The sequence below is a fragment of the Neomonachus schauinslandi genome, chromosome 9 (genome assembly GCF_002201575.2).
Source record: "Neomonachus schauinslandi chromosome 9, ASM220157v2, whole genome shotgun sequence".
NCBI lineage: Eukaryota > Metazoa > Chordata > Mammalia > Carnivora > Phocidae > Neomonachus > Neomonachus schauinslandi.
In genome coordinates, this window is record NC_058411.1 from 29,867,882 (window position 1) to 29,881,091 (window position 13,210).

The 13,210-nt window shown below is 36.2% G+C and overlaps 1 protein-coding gene across 2 annotated transcripts in view; it reads right to left on the reverse strand.

The window, feature by feature from the left end:
* Positions 1-13,210, reverse strand: part of PCNX1 (pecanex 1) — a 163,040-nt gene that overhangs the window by 107,642 nt on the left and 42,188 nt on the right. For both annotated transcript variants that reach the window (XM_021679758.2, XM_044918336.1), the window contains exons 3-5: positions 7,542-7,647; positions 3,260-3,305; positions 2,354-2,443 (exon numbers count right to left, since the gene is read on the reverse strand). In XM_021679758.2, coding sequence (XP_021535433.1) covers positions 2,354-2,443; positions 3,260-3,305; positions 7,542-7,647 — 242 coding nt within the window. The remainder of the gene's footprint in view (positions 1-2,353; positions 2,444-3,259; positions 3,306-7,541; positions 7,648-13,210) is intronic.

Here is a 13,210-nt window from a genome sequence, read left to right on the forward strand (position 1 = left end):
ACGGGCATGCTGTTACTTTAAGACTTTTGCCAGTGCTGTTAGAGAGCCCCTTCCCCCCGAATGTCCTGATAGCTCACTCCTTCCCCTCCTTCAGGTCTCTGCTTTCAGCAAGGCTTTCTTCCCCTGTCCACTCCATTTAAACCTTAAACCCCCCCAGCCCCCACCATTCCCTATCACCTGTCCCTACTACTGCATATTTATTTGATTTATACTAGTATGATTCCATACCCGTAGTATGGAAGCCACATAAGGGTAGAATTTTTTGTCTGTCTGTTCACTAATTTATTTCCAGTACTTAGAATGGTGCTCAGAGCACATAATGAGTACTACATAATATCTGTTAAATGTTAGCTATGTGTGTTATTTGTTAAATGTTATATTAAAATGATAGAAGTTACAAAACTATCTAAAAGTGGTGCCTGGGTGGCTCAATTGTTAAGCATCTGCCTTCGGCTCAGGTCATGATCCCAGGGTGCTGGGATCGAGCCCCACATCAGGCTCCCTGCTCGGCAGGAAGCCTGCTTCTCCCTCTCCCACTCCCCACTGCTTGTGTTCCCTCTCTCACCGTGTCTCTCTCTGTCAAATAAATAAATAAATAAATAAATAAAATATTTAAAAGTGGTGTAACTGCATAGCAATTAAAAGCATGATTCAAAACTAGATTTCAATTATAGAACTGCCACTTTGTAGCTATGTGACTTTGGGCAAGGTTCTTATAACTTCTAAGCCACGATATGTTCATCTATAATGTGAGAATCGTATTATTAACCTGGAATGCTTACAGTGAAGATTAACTGTGTGAATGCTTATAAAATGTTTAAAAGAAGACCTAAACCAGCAGTTGACAAACTAAGACCCATGGAGCCAAACTGGCCCTCTGCCTGCTTTTGAGTAAGATTTTAGTGTAACACAACCATGCTCACTTATTCACGTGCTGTTTATGGCTCCTGTACTCTACAGTGGCAGTTGAATAGTTGCAAGAGAGACCATACGGCCTACAAAGCTATCTGACCATTTATAGAAAAAGTCTGCTGACCCCTAGCCTAAATAATAGTGTGTGCTCAGTGAGTGTTGGACATCACTATCTATGTCAATAGGTATCTGTAGGGGAGGTTTGTGTGCATGTAATTCCCAACCCGACAGACTACAAAATTCTTGCTTATGCATGGTACTTTCCAGATATAAAATAAAGAAACATGACCTTAAATGCAGTGGCACTAGCCCCTCTAAGATCATTACCTAATTTTTGAGACATTCTAATGATACATATCATGAAAAAGATACTGTAATTCTCAAACTGATCAATTCACCTTAACCTTTTATAAGAAAATAGTTTCTATAATATACAGTATGTTTGGAAGTTTTTTAGGGGGGTATATTGGCAGGGGTAGTCCACAAAAGCAAATAAATGATGCGGTACTGTAATTCCAAAAAGCAGTTATAGCACGATAAACTTATATTCCAAGTACCAGGAACAAAACATACTTGTAAGAATTGACCTAGGTAAAATATTGAACAGGAAAATGTCATAATTTAGAAACCTATTTGTAACTTCATAAATAAATTTCCTGTACTTAATTATGAAACTTATCAAGTCTGCCTGCCTTCCAAAAACCACATATAGGCTAATAAAAACAACAGGTTAGAAATAGGGAAACAGGTTTCTGTCTCACTGATTATGTAAATTGGGATAATCTCTATTTGAAAACGGGATAACATATCCATCCTTTCATGTTTGAAAATTAAAAATGAAACATAAAAATGTGGCATTCTTAAAAAAAAAAGCAACCAACTCCATTAAATCCAAAACACTCATTTATAATAGAATTGAAAAAGGAGGGGAAAGAAAAGACATTTAAAGCCCAAATTTCTATTAAAAATCTGCTATAGGAGGCACCGTGTTGGAAGCAGACATAGTTTCTCTGTAAGTCCAGGAGCAAGTTAGTTCTCTACTAAAACATACTGTTGGGTAAGATATCGAGCAATTGACATTGAGAGGTCACACTGGATGGAAAGTAACAGTCTTACATACAAAGTTACTAAACTAGGCAGGATGCTCTGACCCACTACGGACTAGCAGATTATCTCCCATCTCATACTCACTCCAGGGCACAGGCTCACAAAATTTTTCTCTCCATGTCTACTTAGCAGACCATGTGTAACTGAATTCCAGAAAGCTAAAAGCACTTATAACACTGTTTTACTATTATCCTAGTTAATAATTTTATTTTACTGTTTCTTAAAAATATTATTAATTTATTATAAACTTCTGCCAAAATATGAGCAGCATATTCTACAAACTCACCCTGTTCACCAGAATATACAACGTCAGTGTGAAGTACAATGTTCTTACCTTGTTCTTCACTTCCTTCCTTACAAAGACTAGAGCTCTGGCCCAGACTTAAACTGATATCATCAGAAGTCTTAGCGGTGTCTGTATCTCCTACAAAGTTAAGAGAAACATGTGAACACATTATATTAAAAGTAAAGGCTATACAGTGTGGCATAACAAGAAAGGCTATCAACTACACTAATTTACTATATACTATACTAGTATACGATGTCTACTAGAGCAGTTTTTATATACCACGGGTTACAATAATGGATGATGCACTGAACTAACAGGAAGCATCATGGACAATGAGACCACATCTTTATTCTCACAGCACTATAAACCAAATTACAGAAAGCTTCATACTGTTAACTAATAAAACTTTCTTTAAAAAATAAGCACTTTTTAAAAAGAAATGGAAATTATGTAATAACAACTTGAAACAATATAAATTTCCTTCCCAGGGAAAATTATAAAAATTCCCCTAAAAAAGTATAGGGTAAAAAAATTTATCTTAAATAGATGCATGTAAAAGGCACATATAAGACATACAAAAAACACTTTCCTTCTTTTTTTACTGTCTTATTTGCGCCCAATTTAAAGGTTTCACATTAAATTACTCAGTTTTCCACAAACCTCACCAAACCCATGAAAAGTATTTTCCTTCAAGGCAAGGAAGTTTCTTATATATCAAAACTTACAATTCATGCAATGTAATGCAAATGTTCAAATGTGTTTGTGAGATTTGGATGGTGAAAGGAGAACCCAATTTAAATCAAGTAACCTTTAACATAAGATACATAACTGCATCTACAAAATAATTTCAAGAATGATTTCTCATTACGTGTGAATATATAGTACTCAGTTATCTTTATTACATCAAAAATGAAAGGGAAAGTCATAGGCAACTTCCAACTTAATGTCTACCTTTAATAGTTGCTGCTGTCCCAAGACGAGAGGAACCAGATCCAATCTGAAAACACGACATGAAGTAAAACTAAGTAAATGCTATGTCATGATCAATATGGACTACCAAGATCATCAAGCAAAACGATATTATCAAAACATGCTATCAGGGACGCCTGGGTGGCTCAGTCGTTAAGCGTCTGCCTTCGGCTCAGGTCATGATCCCAGGGTCCTGGGATCGAGTCCCGCATCGGGCTCCCTGCTCAGCAAGAGCCTGCTTCTCCCTCTCCCGCTCCCCCTGCTTGTGTTCCCTCTCTCACTGTCTCTCTGTCAAATAAATAAAATCTTTAAAAAAAAAAAAAAAAACATGCTATCAGTCACTTGTATTAAAAGATACCCACTGGGCATGTTGTATGAGAGCCACAGAACCTTTTTGCTGCGGAACATTCTGCATGTACGATGCAGACGCGCTAGGGCACGGAATCCCTCTGCATGCTCGGGACTGACGGAGCCCGCAGGATGCCTCCAACATCAAGCAATCCGTGTCATACAATTACTATCATTTTTTATATTGTGTCATGACATGTTCATATTATAAATAAAAGCAAAACTGGGTGTTAAGTCTATCTGAAACAAATTCAGACTTATCAGGGCATATAAAAGGAAGGTTTGGGACCACACATTAATATATGCTACAAAGAGCAACCTAAATCTTACTGTCAAACTGTTAGTGTATCAATATGTACTTTCCTGAGTTCTAGACAAAAAGTAAGTACTTCTTTGTAAAATGCTATAACATATTTAAAAACAATAAAAAACTAAGGGATCCACGTAAAATGACTGCTTAGCACTAACTATAAACAGAAAACTAAAACCTATCGAGCTTTTAATGCTTATATTCCAGATGATGTAACATTCCCTAAAATCTTAGCCATCATTCATTATACCACCATAAAAATCATATAAACAAATACCACAAATTCCACAAACACATTAAGGAAATCAAAATAACAATATGAGAGTTACTAAATCCACAAGTCTTAGTAACTTTCTAATACCTGTTTTCAAGATATTTAAGAAGAACACAGTCAAGCAAATTTAATATTTTAGAATAAAATTAAGAATATTCATATAATACTTTGTGTTTTACCAAATCTTTCCTTTTTTTTTTTTTTTTTAAGATTTCATCTTTTGGGGTGCCTGGGTGGCTCAGTTGGTTGGCTGTCTGCCTTTGGCTCAGGCCATGATCTCAGAGTCCTGGGATGGAGCCCCACATCGGGCTCTCTGCTCAGCGAGGAGCCTGCTTCTCCCTCTCCCTCTGTCTACTGCTCTGCCTACTTGTGCTCTCTGTCAAATAAATAAATAAAATCTTAAAAAAAAAGTCATTTTTTTTTTAAGTAATGTCTACATCCAACTGGGGCTCAAACTTCCAACCCCGAGATCAAGAGTTACACATATTCTCCTGACTGAGCCAGCCAGGCAGCCCCCAATCTTTCCTTTCATTGATTCAACTGATAGGAGTACACGATAAAATTTGCTTAAAATATTAAGTTAATATTGAGTCTGAAGGGGCATGAGGAACTTTCTCAATCTCGATGGCAATTAAGGGGTGTATACATATGTAAAAACCCACTGTGCTGTACACTTAAGAAGTGTATACTATGTTGTATAATAGTTATATGTCAGTGAAAAAGTGAGTAAAAATAAGCACATACAAACAGGTTAGAACTGCTACCTTTTGATGTGGCAAAAAAAAAAAATTAGTTTTGCAACACTTTTGAACAATTTATTAAGCCTGATGCTCCTGATTTTTCCTAATTTCTACTTTCAATTAGCCATAAAAGGCATTGCAACTAGACAGAAAAAGGTCAACAAGCATTTTACTGCAAAATAAAATCCAAAATCCAAGTAGCATAGTAACTTCCAGTATTTGCCTATTTTTATACAAGAGTTAATATTTTAAGGAAAACCAAATTAGGTATGCTGTGTATTTATGTGCAGATGAGTTTTAATGACACTCAGAATGGGAGTCCCTCCCTGAAACAAGTAGGGCAAGTTCCAAAAGACACGATGCCATGGTAGAGTTACGGAAGATGGCTGGCCACTGCTGCACCCTTTCAACTGTCCTACTGGAAAAAAGGAAAAAAAAAAAGTTTGGCTCTCCAAAAGATTGTGGGAAAAACATAGGCTTAACTCCTTTGGTAATCTGACATTGCCAACGTATGTCAGTATGGACAAAGGCCAGGGTTAATTAAGCATATAAAACATGCAGCCATATTTAAAGACTAAGTCATTTCATTTCATAGAGAGACTGAGAAAGCAAGACCAACCAAAAGAGAATCAAGGATAGTAATACTTCTCTTTAAACTGGTATTGTAAAAATTGAAACTTAAAAGGTATGGACCTAATTAAAATGTCACAGTCCTTTGCAATAATGCTTCTTTTTTATTTTACTAATTTTTGAGAGAGAGAGAGAACGCACGCAAGCATGGGGGAGGGGCAGAGGAAAAGGGACAGAGAGAATCCTGAGCTCAGGGCTCGTTCTCACAACTCTGAGATCATGACCTGAGCTGAAACCAAGAGTCTGACACTTAACCAACTGAGCCACCCAGGCGTCCCACTGTTGTTGTTGTTGTTTTTTAATTCTAACATTTCCCATCTGCTTGTTATAGAAAGAAGACAAATTTAAGGACATATTTGTTCTACACCACACTTAATCACAACTAAAACTGCGACCAAAAATTCATGCACTTGAAGTTTAAATCATGAAACACAATTCAAACAGAGGCAAATCTTCTATCAAAATATATTAGGAACAAGACCCTATTCAAGATTTTGATTCACAGAATATGGTGTTTTCCCTAATACCGTTCCGAAATAGTGTAGGGCTAAACAATGTGGAACAGTAATACTGTGGGGCAGTAAGGATAACTAGGTCTGCTACTTAATCATTTGTTAAATAAAGAGCCAGGTCTGATTCTACCTCTAAAGTTCTATTATCTGTATAGATAAAGATAATTAGCACCCATTCACTGAAAGTCACCTCTGCACTAGGCAGTCTATTAGACCACAGACGAAAGAGGAAAGCCTGCTCCTTAGAGGATTACACACTGCCACATAGGATCACACACCAAAAACAAAGTGCTAAATAAATTCATACATAAGTGCTCCATCCGCGAGAGAAAGAGGCAATACCACAAGGTCTCTGAAACTCTTCAGAAACACGGATGGTTATGACAAAAGTTAGAGTTAGGCCAGGAAAAAAAAAAAAAAAGGAAGTCTCTGGAGCAGAAAGGAGGAAGAGTGATTCCAACCCATAAGCAGTGTAGAACAGTAGAAAGACTGCAGTGAAAATCAAGAAGTGAGGTCTAGACCCTGATAAAAACCAGCTATTTCCTCTTCTATATAATGAAAGGACTGACAGAAGAACCCACCACAACCCGTAGTTATCTAAAGTTTGACTATGACAAGACCTCTAAGCTTCTCGCTAGGTTTACTTTCTTATGCCTCTACAGCATTACTCCAGCTACCAGACTCATCGACTGAGAAGGCAAGCAGGCGTAAATGGGACTTTGATTCGTGTGGGAGATGTTCAACGAGAGACAGAAATGTAGCCGTGAAGGCCCAGCTGGGGTTGGACAGAACGACAGTACAGCAGGTGTCAGCCAAGTTTTGAGAGCAGACTTTCAGAGTTACTATTTTAAGTTAAAAGTTACAGAACAGAAAGACAGTAAAATTGGCAAAAGCAGATCTGTATTCTACATCTAGCTCTACCACTAACACCTTGAACAGCACCGATTTTGAGAAAGTTTTAAGTATAATTAACATATGTTATATTAGTTTCAGGTGTACAACACATTGCTTCAACAATTCTATACATGACTCAATGCCTACCATGATAAGTGTAGATTGTGAAGAAATTACATCTTTTTTTTTTTTTTTTTTTGCCATGTTTAAGCTAGGAATAACCCCCAACATCTATCCCCTTCCGATACCAAAAACGTGAAAGTTAGTAAGACAGCGCAAGCAAGGACCTAATTTTCCTAAGGGCATTCACCACAACTGTCATGATCAAAACTACCCTAGGCATGAGCACGACGTGCGTGCTCAGCAAAAATGTACTTAATTAATGTGAAAATTCAGTTAAAAATAAGAATACTAAAGAACGATATTATTAATAAACAATCAAAAACTTATCAATCAGCACGATAAACCCAAACACCAACTGATTATTACAGACAGAATTACTTGAGACCACCATCAGGAGAAGGGAAAAAGACAAAATAAAATCACAGGTTCCTACCTGGTTGCTTGGATCTAGGCCAGCATAAGAATTTCTTGAACTGCAACCAACTGGGGGTGTGGCCTCTCGAATGAACTCAGACATTTCAATCCCTCCACCAGGATCACTGCGGGGAAAAAAATGAGAAAAAGAGAGTGATTGTCACTATTCTGCCACCAATGGTTTTTTATTATTTTTTAAGTTATTATACCTTTTCCTATAAAACTAAAAGGTTCTATTTCTAACAGAGCAAACAGCAATTAAAAAAAAAATCATTCTTCATTTGTAAGTCTTATAATCTGAACTATTTTATAACCACTTCATTACTTGAAAATATTTAAAACTCTCTCCCAGTCTATACCCAATCCGACATTAGAAACTAGCCTTAGTTACAATTATAGATGTTAAATACAGCGCATATTTTATGACATGTGCTAGCAAAGACATGATTTGCCTTTTGCTTCCCAACAGCAAGGAGAAATTGGCCGTGGCAAACACAGAAAGTAATCAGATCTTATACGGCCACTCTCCAGGAGCACAGTCTGACTGAGCTACGAGGAACATGCAAGAGAACAGTCCACTTTGTCAAGCTAACTCTATCTGTATTTTTTATGTTAAGAGCATTTAACTGGGATACTAACTTGTTTTACAGAAGTAGAAAGCTAAGATTTTAGATTTGTATTGAATTAGAAGGCTTAAGTTTAAAAAATAAAATGATGTAGTAAAACAGGTATTAGAAAGACAAGAGAGAAGTACTAAGTTCAAAGAACTGAAGACGTCTACATAGAGTACTTAAAGTACTTAAAGATAAGAGGATCTAAAACTTAGAAAGTTTTATAATAAGGTTCCTCGGGAACATAACTTTTAGAATAACTCAGGCCTAAAAGTTACCATAATCCTATTTTTTACCCAAAGATTTTTACTCATTCTAGCTGGTACATACAGAATAAGCACCTGATAAAGTTACTGTTACCAAGGATAAAAGTTCTAGTATACATGCTAGAATTATAGCAGATAAACTACCCTGCTATCCAGCATCTACTTCAATCATCTGGTTAACAACAACACCAAAAAGCAACCCAAAATTCTTTTGTTGAGCCACCTCATCCCAAACTCTCATATGGTTTTGGGTAATGTTGACCATACACTCAGGTCTAGGGGTAAGCACTACTGACCAAAGCCAATCAGCATGTTCCTTTCTTTTGGTCCTAGAACAAGCACAAGACCTAACTCAGGCTAATATGAATTAGGCCAGGAGTGTTCTACTATTAAGAGAGGTTATTTCTCTGTATCTGCTAGTCTTAATGCTGAGAAGATTTAAGGCCTGGCACTGCTGCAGCCATTTTACAACCGTAAGGGGGGACGCTGTCTAAGAAGTCAACTGAAAAGAAAGGAGGCCAGCCTGGTCAAGGGAAGCCAGATCATGAAATGACTGACACTACACCTTGCCAATCTGAAGACATCCCTCACACACAGACTTTTCAGTAGTGTGTGCCATAAATTCCCATAAGCCTATTTCAATGAGGTATTCTGACAGCTGCAAGCAAAAAATACAAGCAAAATAGAATTTGCTTACAAGTATACCTTCCATTTAATAAGTATTTATCACTACAGCTGTTTGAATTCTAGTGATGTTTTAGTATCAATGGTCTCATGTGTCTGTTTACCTAATGGGTTCCTAACTCTAGGCCATTGACTGTGGTTAGCTAACTCACATTTATTAAAGAAAATCAGCTTTCTAACTTGTTATCCATTTATACAAATAAAATATACTGGAACTCAGTTACAAATGTGATAGCAATTCAGCATGCAAATGTCCATGTGTGAGAAAAGTGAAACATGTTCAAGTTTGTCAGCTGTTTGGTGTTAACTCATACAGGATACACAGGCCAGAATGAGAAATCTTTTTCTAATTTGGTAAAATCATAAGTGTGTACGTAGAGACAGCTATCATCACACTGAATGAGTGGTGAGTACTAACCAGCAACATCACTGTTCTCTCCACTGCTCTCCAGAATGCATTCTCTAAGTCAGATTCCACGGAAATCAGAAGATGGAGAGCAAGGTAAAGATTAAGGAGTAAAATATTCAACCCCAGAGAAAGGATAGAGAGCCCTCACCTTTCCTAGTTTATATACATCAACTCTATTGGTATATAATTCACATATCATCCAATTTATCCATTTAAACTTTGCAAGTCAACAGTTTTTAATAAATTCCATAAAGTCATGCAACCATCACCACGTTAATTTTAGAACATTTTTATCACCTCAATAACAAACCCCTTCAGCTATAACCCCCCTACCCTTCCCATCCTCCCCCAGCCTTAAGTAGCCAGAAATCTGTTTTCTGTTTTATAGATTTGCCTATTTTGCATGTTTCATAGAAATGGAATCATAATATGTGTGGTCTTTGTGACTGGCTTCTTTCACTTAGCCTAAGGTTTTCAAGGTTAATCCATGCTGTAGCAACTATCAGTACTTCATATTTTTATGGCCAAATAATACTGCATTGTATGGACAGAACACATTTTGTCTATTCATTCATCAGTTGATGGACAATATTGCCTACTTATAGACATCACTTCTGATAGCAAATACAAATGATTACAATCTGAAGGTAAAGTTATTATAAATAACAAATATTTACTAAGTACTTAATACATTCCAGTAATAGGGGCATGTGCTTTATTTGCATTTTCTCACAAAATATCCTCCTAAAATCTAAGATATAAATACTATTACCCTCATTTTACAGATGAAAAACCTGAAAACCAAAAGGTGTAAAAATCTAAGGTCTCAGAGGAGTGAACAACATAAACTGAGTCATTGGTATATGGAGTTCAGGTGGGAAGGGAGGATACAAATAATATTTACATAGTACGCTACAATCTGTTATATCTGTTTTCTCCTTCCCACATACCTGAATGTAGGTACGTACAGCCAATGAGAACTGAGACAAGATTTGAACACCTTGCCTGTACAGCTCTAAAGTCTACTCTAAAACACTGATACTTGTCTTTCAAAAAAAATAAGCATTAAAGTTTTCTTTCCATTTCAAAACCAAAAATAAGCAGCATTGTCTAAAAACAGGGTTTCCTAACCTCAGCACTATTGACATTTGGGCCCTTTCATTCCTGATTGTGGGGGACCATCTTGTGCATTGGAGGATGGTTAGCATTCTCCCTGACCTCTACCCGCTAAATGCCAGCAGCACTCCCCTCTGGTTGTGATAAACAAAAATGTCTCCAAATATTGCCAGATGTCTCTTTGTGGCAAAAATCACCCCCAACTGAGAAACAATGATCCAGAACCAGTGCCCAATGGCCAACACTGAGTGGGAAGGAGGTATTAAAGGGAGCAAAAAAGGATGAATGAAAAAATGGATAGCTCCTTTTGTAACAAAATAATCCTCTAGCAAAACTACCATACCTGTCTTTCTACAAATTCAGAAGTAGGTGTCCTAAATATAGCTAAACACACAAAATGGCTGAGTAAGAGTTTTCTTTATTAGCAAGACTTGCAGATTTTTGGCAATGGCAATTTCAGCACATACCTGGAAAGTATAGTAGTTTACAATTCTCACAGAAGCAAAGTGGTCTACTGCAGTAAGCAATACACCAAATTCAGGGAATCTCTACCTTTATGCCTTAATTTCCCCATCTGTTAAAAAAAAAAAATACCAGGTACACGGAGAGGCAGAAAAGCAGAAGGGGTCTAATCTGAATTATAAAGGAGACTTCACAAACTAATTTGTTGGTTATTAGTATCATTAACTGCTCAGGCTTTAATCAGAAACTTCACAGTACTAAATTTACAAATCTAATCTAGATCACAATGATGTTCATAAAAGTATGAATAGGTAAAAACAAAGTTCTTAAATCTTCAAAAAATTTAGCCTAAAATTTGCCCACATATAGTTTAAATGGGTCCTTAATTTACAGTAGTTCAAGCATTACCGCCATTTAAAACAGAAAATATGGTCTCCAAAGTATTTGTATTCAAATCCTAAAATCCAATGTGCTAATTTCCTCTCCCGAAACATTAGAAAGGTAATACAAATATTAATGACTTTCACTCTTTCTCTAAGATAAAGACTTAAAAGGATTTTTGAACTGCGGTACCAGAGCCAATGACAACCATAAGGCTCAAGGAGTCCTCCTGCATTCATTCACTCATGCAACAAACTGACAACTGTACCAAGCACAGTGATAGGCTCTGGAAATGAAAGTATTTTCCTGTTCATTTCTTCTCCTCAGAACAGAATGTGAGTCCCAAGTGGGAGGGTGGGGGAAAACAGATATCAAGAACAAAAATCTACAACAAAGATCTCATTTAACGGTGAAATTTCAAAACACTTTAAGATTAGAAAAAGACAAGGATATAAGCCAATACCACTTTACTTTAACCACGTGCTAGAAATCATAGCCCATGACAGTTAAACAAGTATAGGACTAGAAAGGAAGAAATAAAACTGTCATCATTTATAGAAAATCAAGAAATACCTATAAAGTTTCAACATTAATAGGGGAATTTAGTGAGACTGCTGGGTAAAAACTAAACTGTTATATTTAAAGGGGGGAAAAAACAGAAAAGGTAATTGTAAAACATTTCTGTAATAAAAAAGCTATAAAATAATTTGGCAAATTTAACAAAAGCTATGCAAGTCTTTTAATGAAGAAATGATAAATCTTTACTGAAAGATATTAAAGAAGGCTAAATAAATGGAGAGATTCAATATTGTAAAGATATTAATTCTCAGCAGAGGAATCTACATATTCAATGTAATTTCAATAAAAATCCTAAGTTCTTGTAGACTTTGTCCAACAGGCTCTAAGTTTTATATCAAAGAACAAAGAGCCAAGAATAATAGTCACTCCTGAAAAAAAAAGTAGGACGTCTGTCCCACCGGACATCAAAAGTCATGTTATGAAACTACAGTAACTGGGACAGTGTGGTAACGGCACAGACAACGAGATCAACAGAACAGAAGAGAGAGCCCAGAAACACACCCACCATATATGGAAATTGAACTTATGACAGAGTGAGTACTACAGATCACCAAGGAAAAGACAGTCTCTTCAACAAATACTGATTAAGCCAGTTACTCATAAAGAAACAAGAGTCCAATCCCTACCTGACACTACAAATTAAAGTCGGAACTGTAATGCAAAAACAAAAGAAATATGAAACTTAAAGGAAGATATAAGAGAATATATTTCTGATCTTTGTGTAGGAAATAAGTGCTTAAACAAGACACAAAAAATGCTAATTATAAAAAATGGCAAATCTTAAATTTAAGAATGTATGCTAATCATAAAACCCCTTAAGGAAAGCAAAATGACAAGCCACAAACTGGGAGAAAATGTCCATAATGTATATAACCAAAAAAGTAATAGTACCATGAATTTATTTTTAAAATTCCTATTACTCAATAAGAAAAAGACAACTCCAAAGAAAAATGAAACAAGACATGAATGGGACTTGGAAAGAACAGAAAAACTAAATGGACCAAATATGTATAATAAGATGCTCAACAGCATTAGTAAGCAGAAAGTTTAACTGAAAGTCCCAATGAGACACATTTAACACTTATTTGAATGGCAAAGTTTTAAAGCTTATCAAAATCATATATTGATGAGGATATGGAATAAGGACTTTCACATATTAATGGTGGGAATATAAACTGGT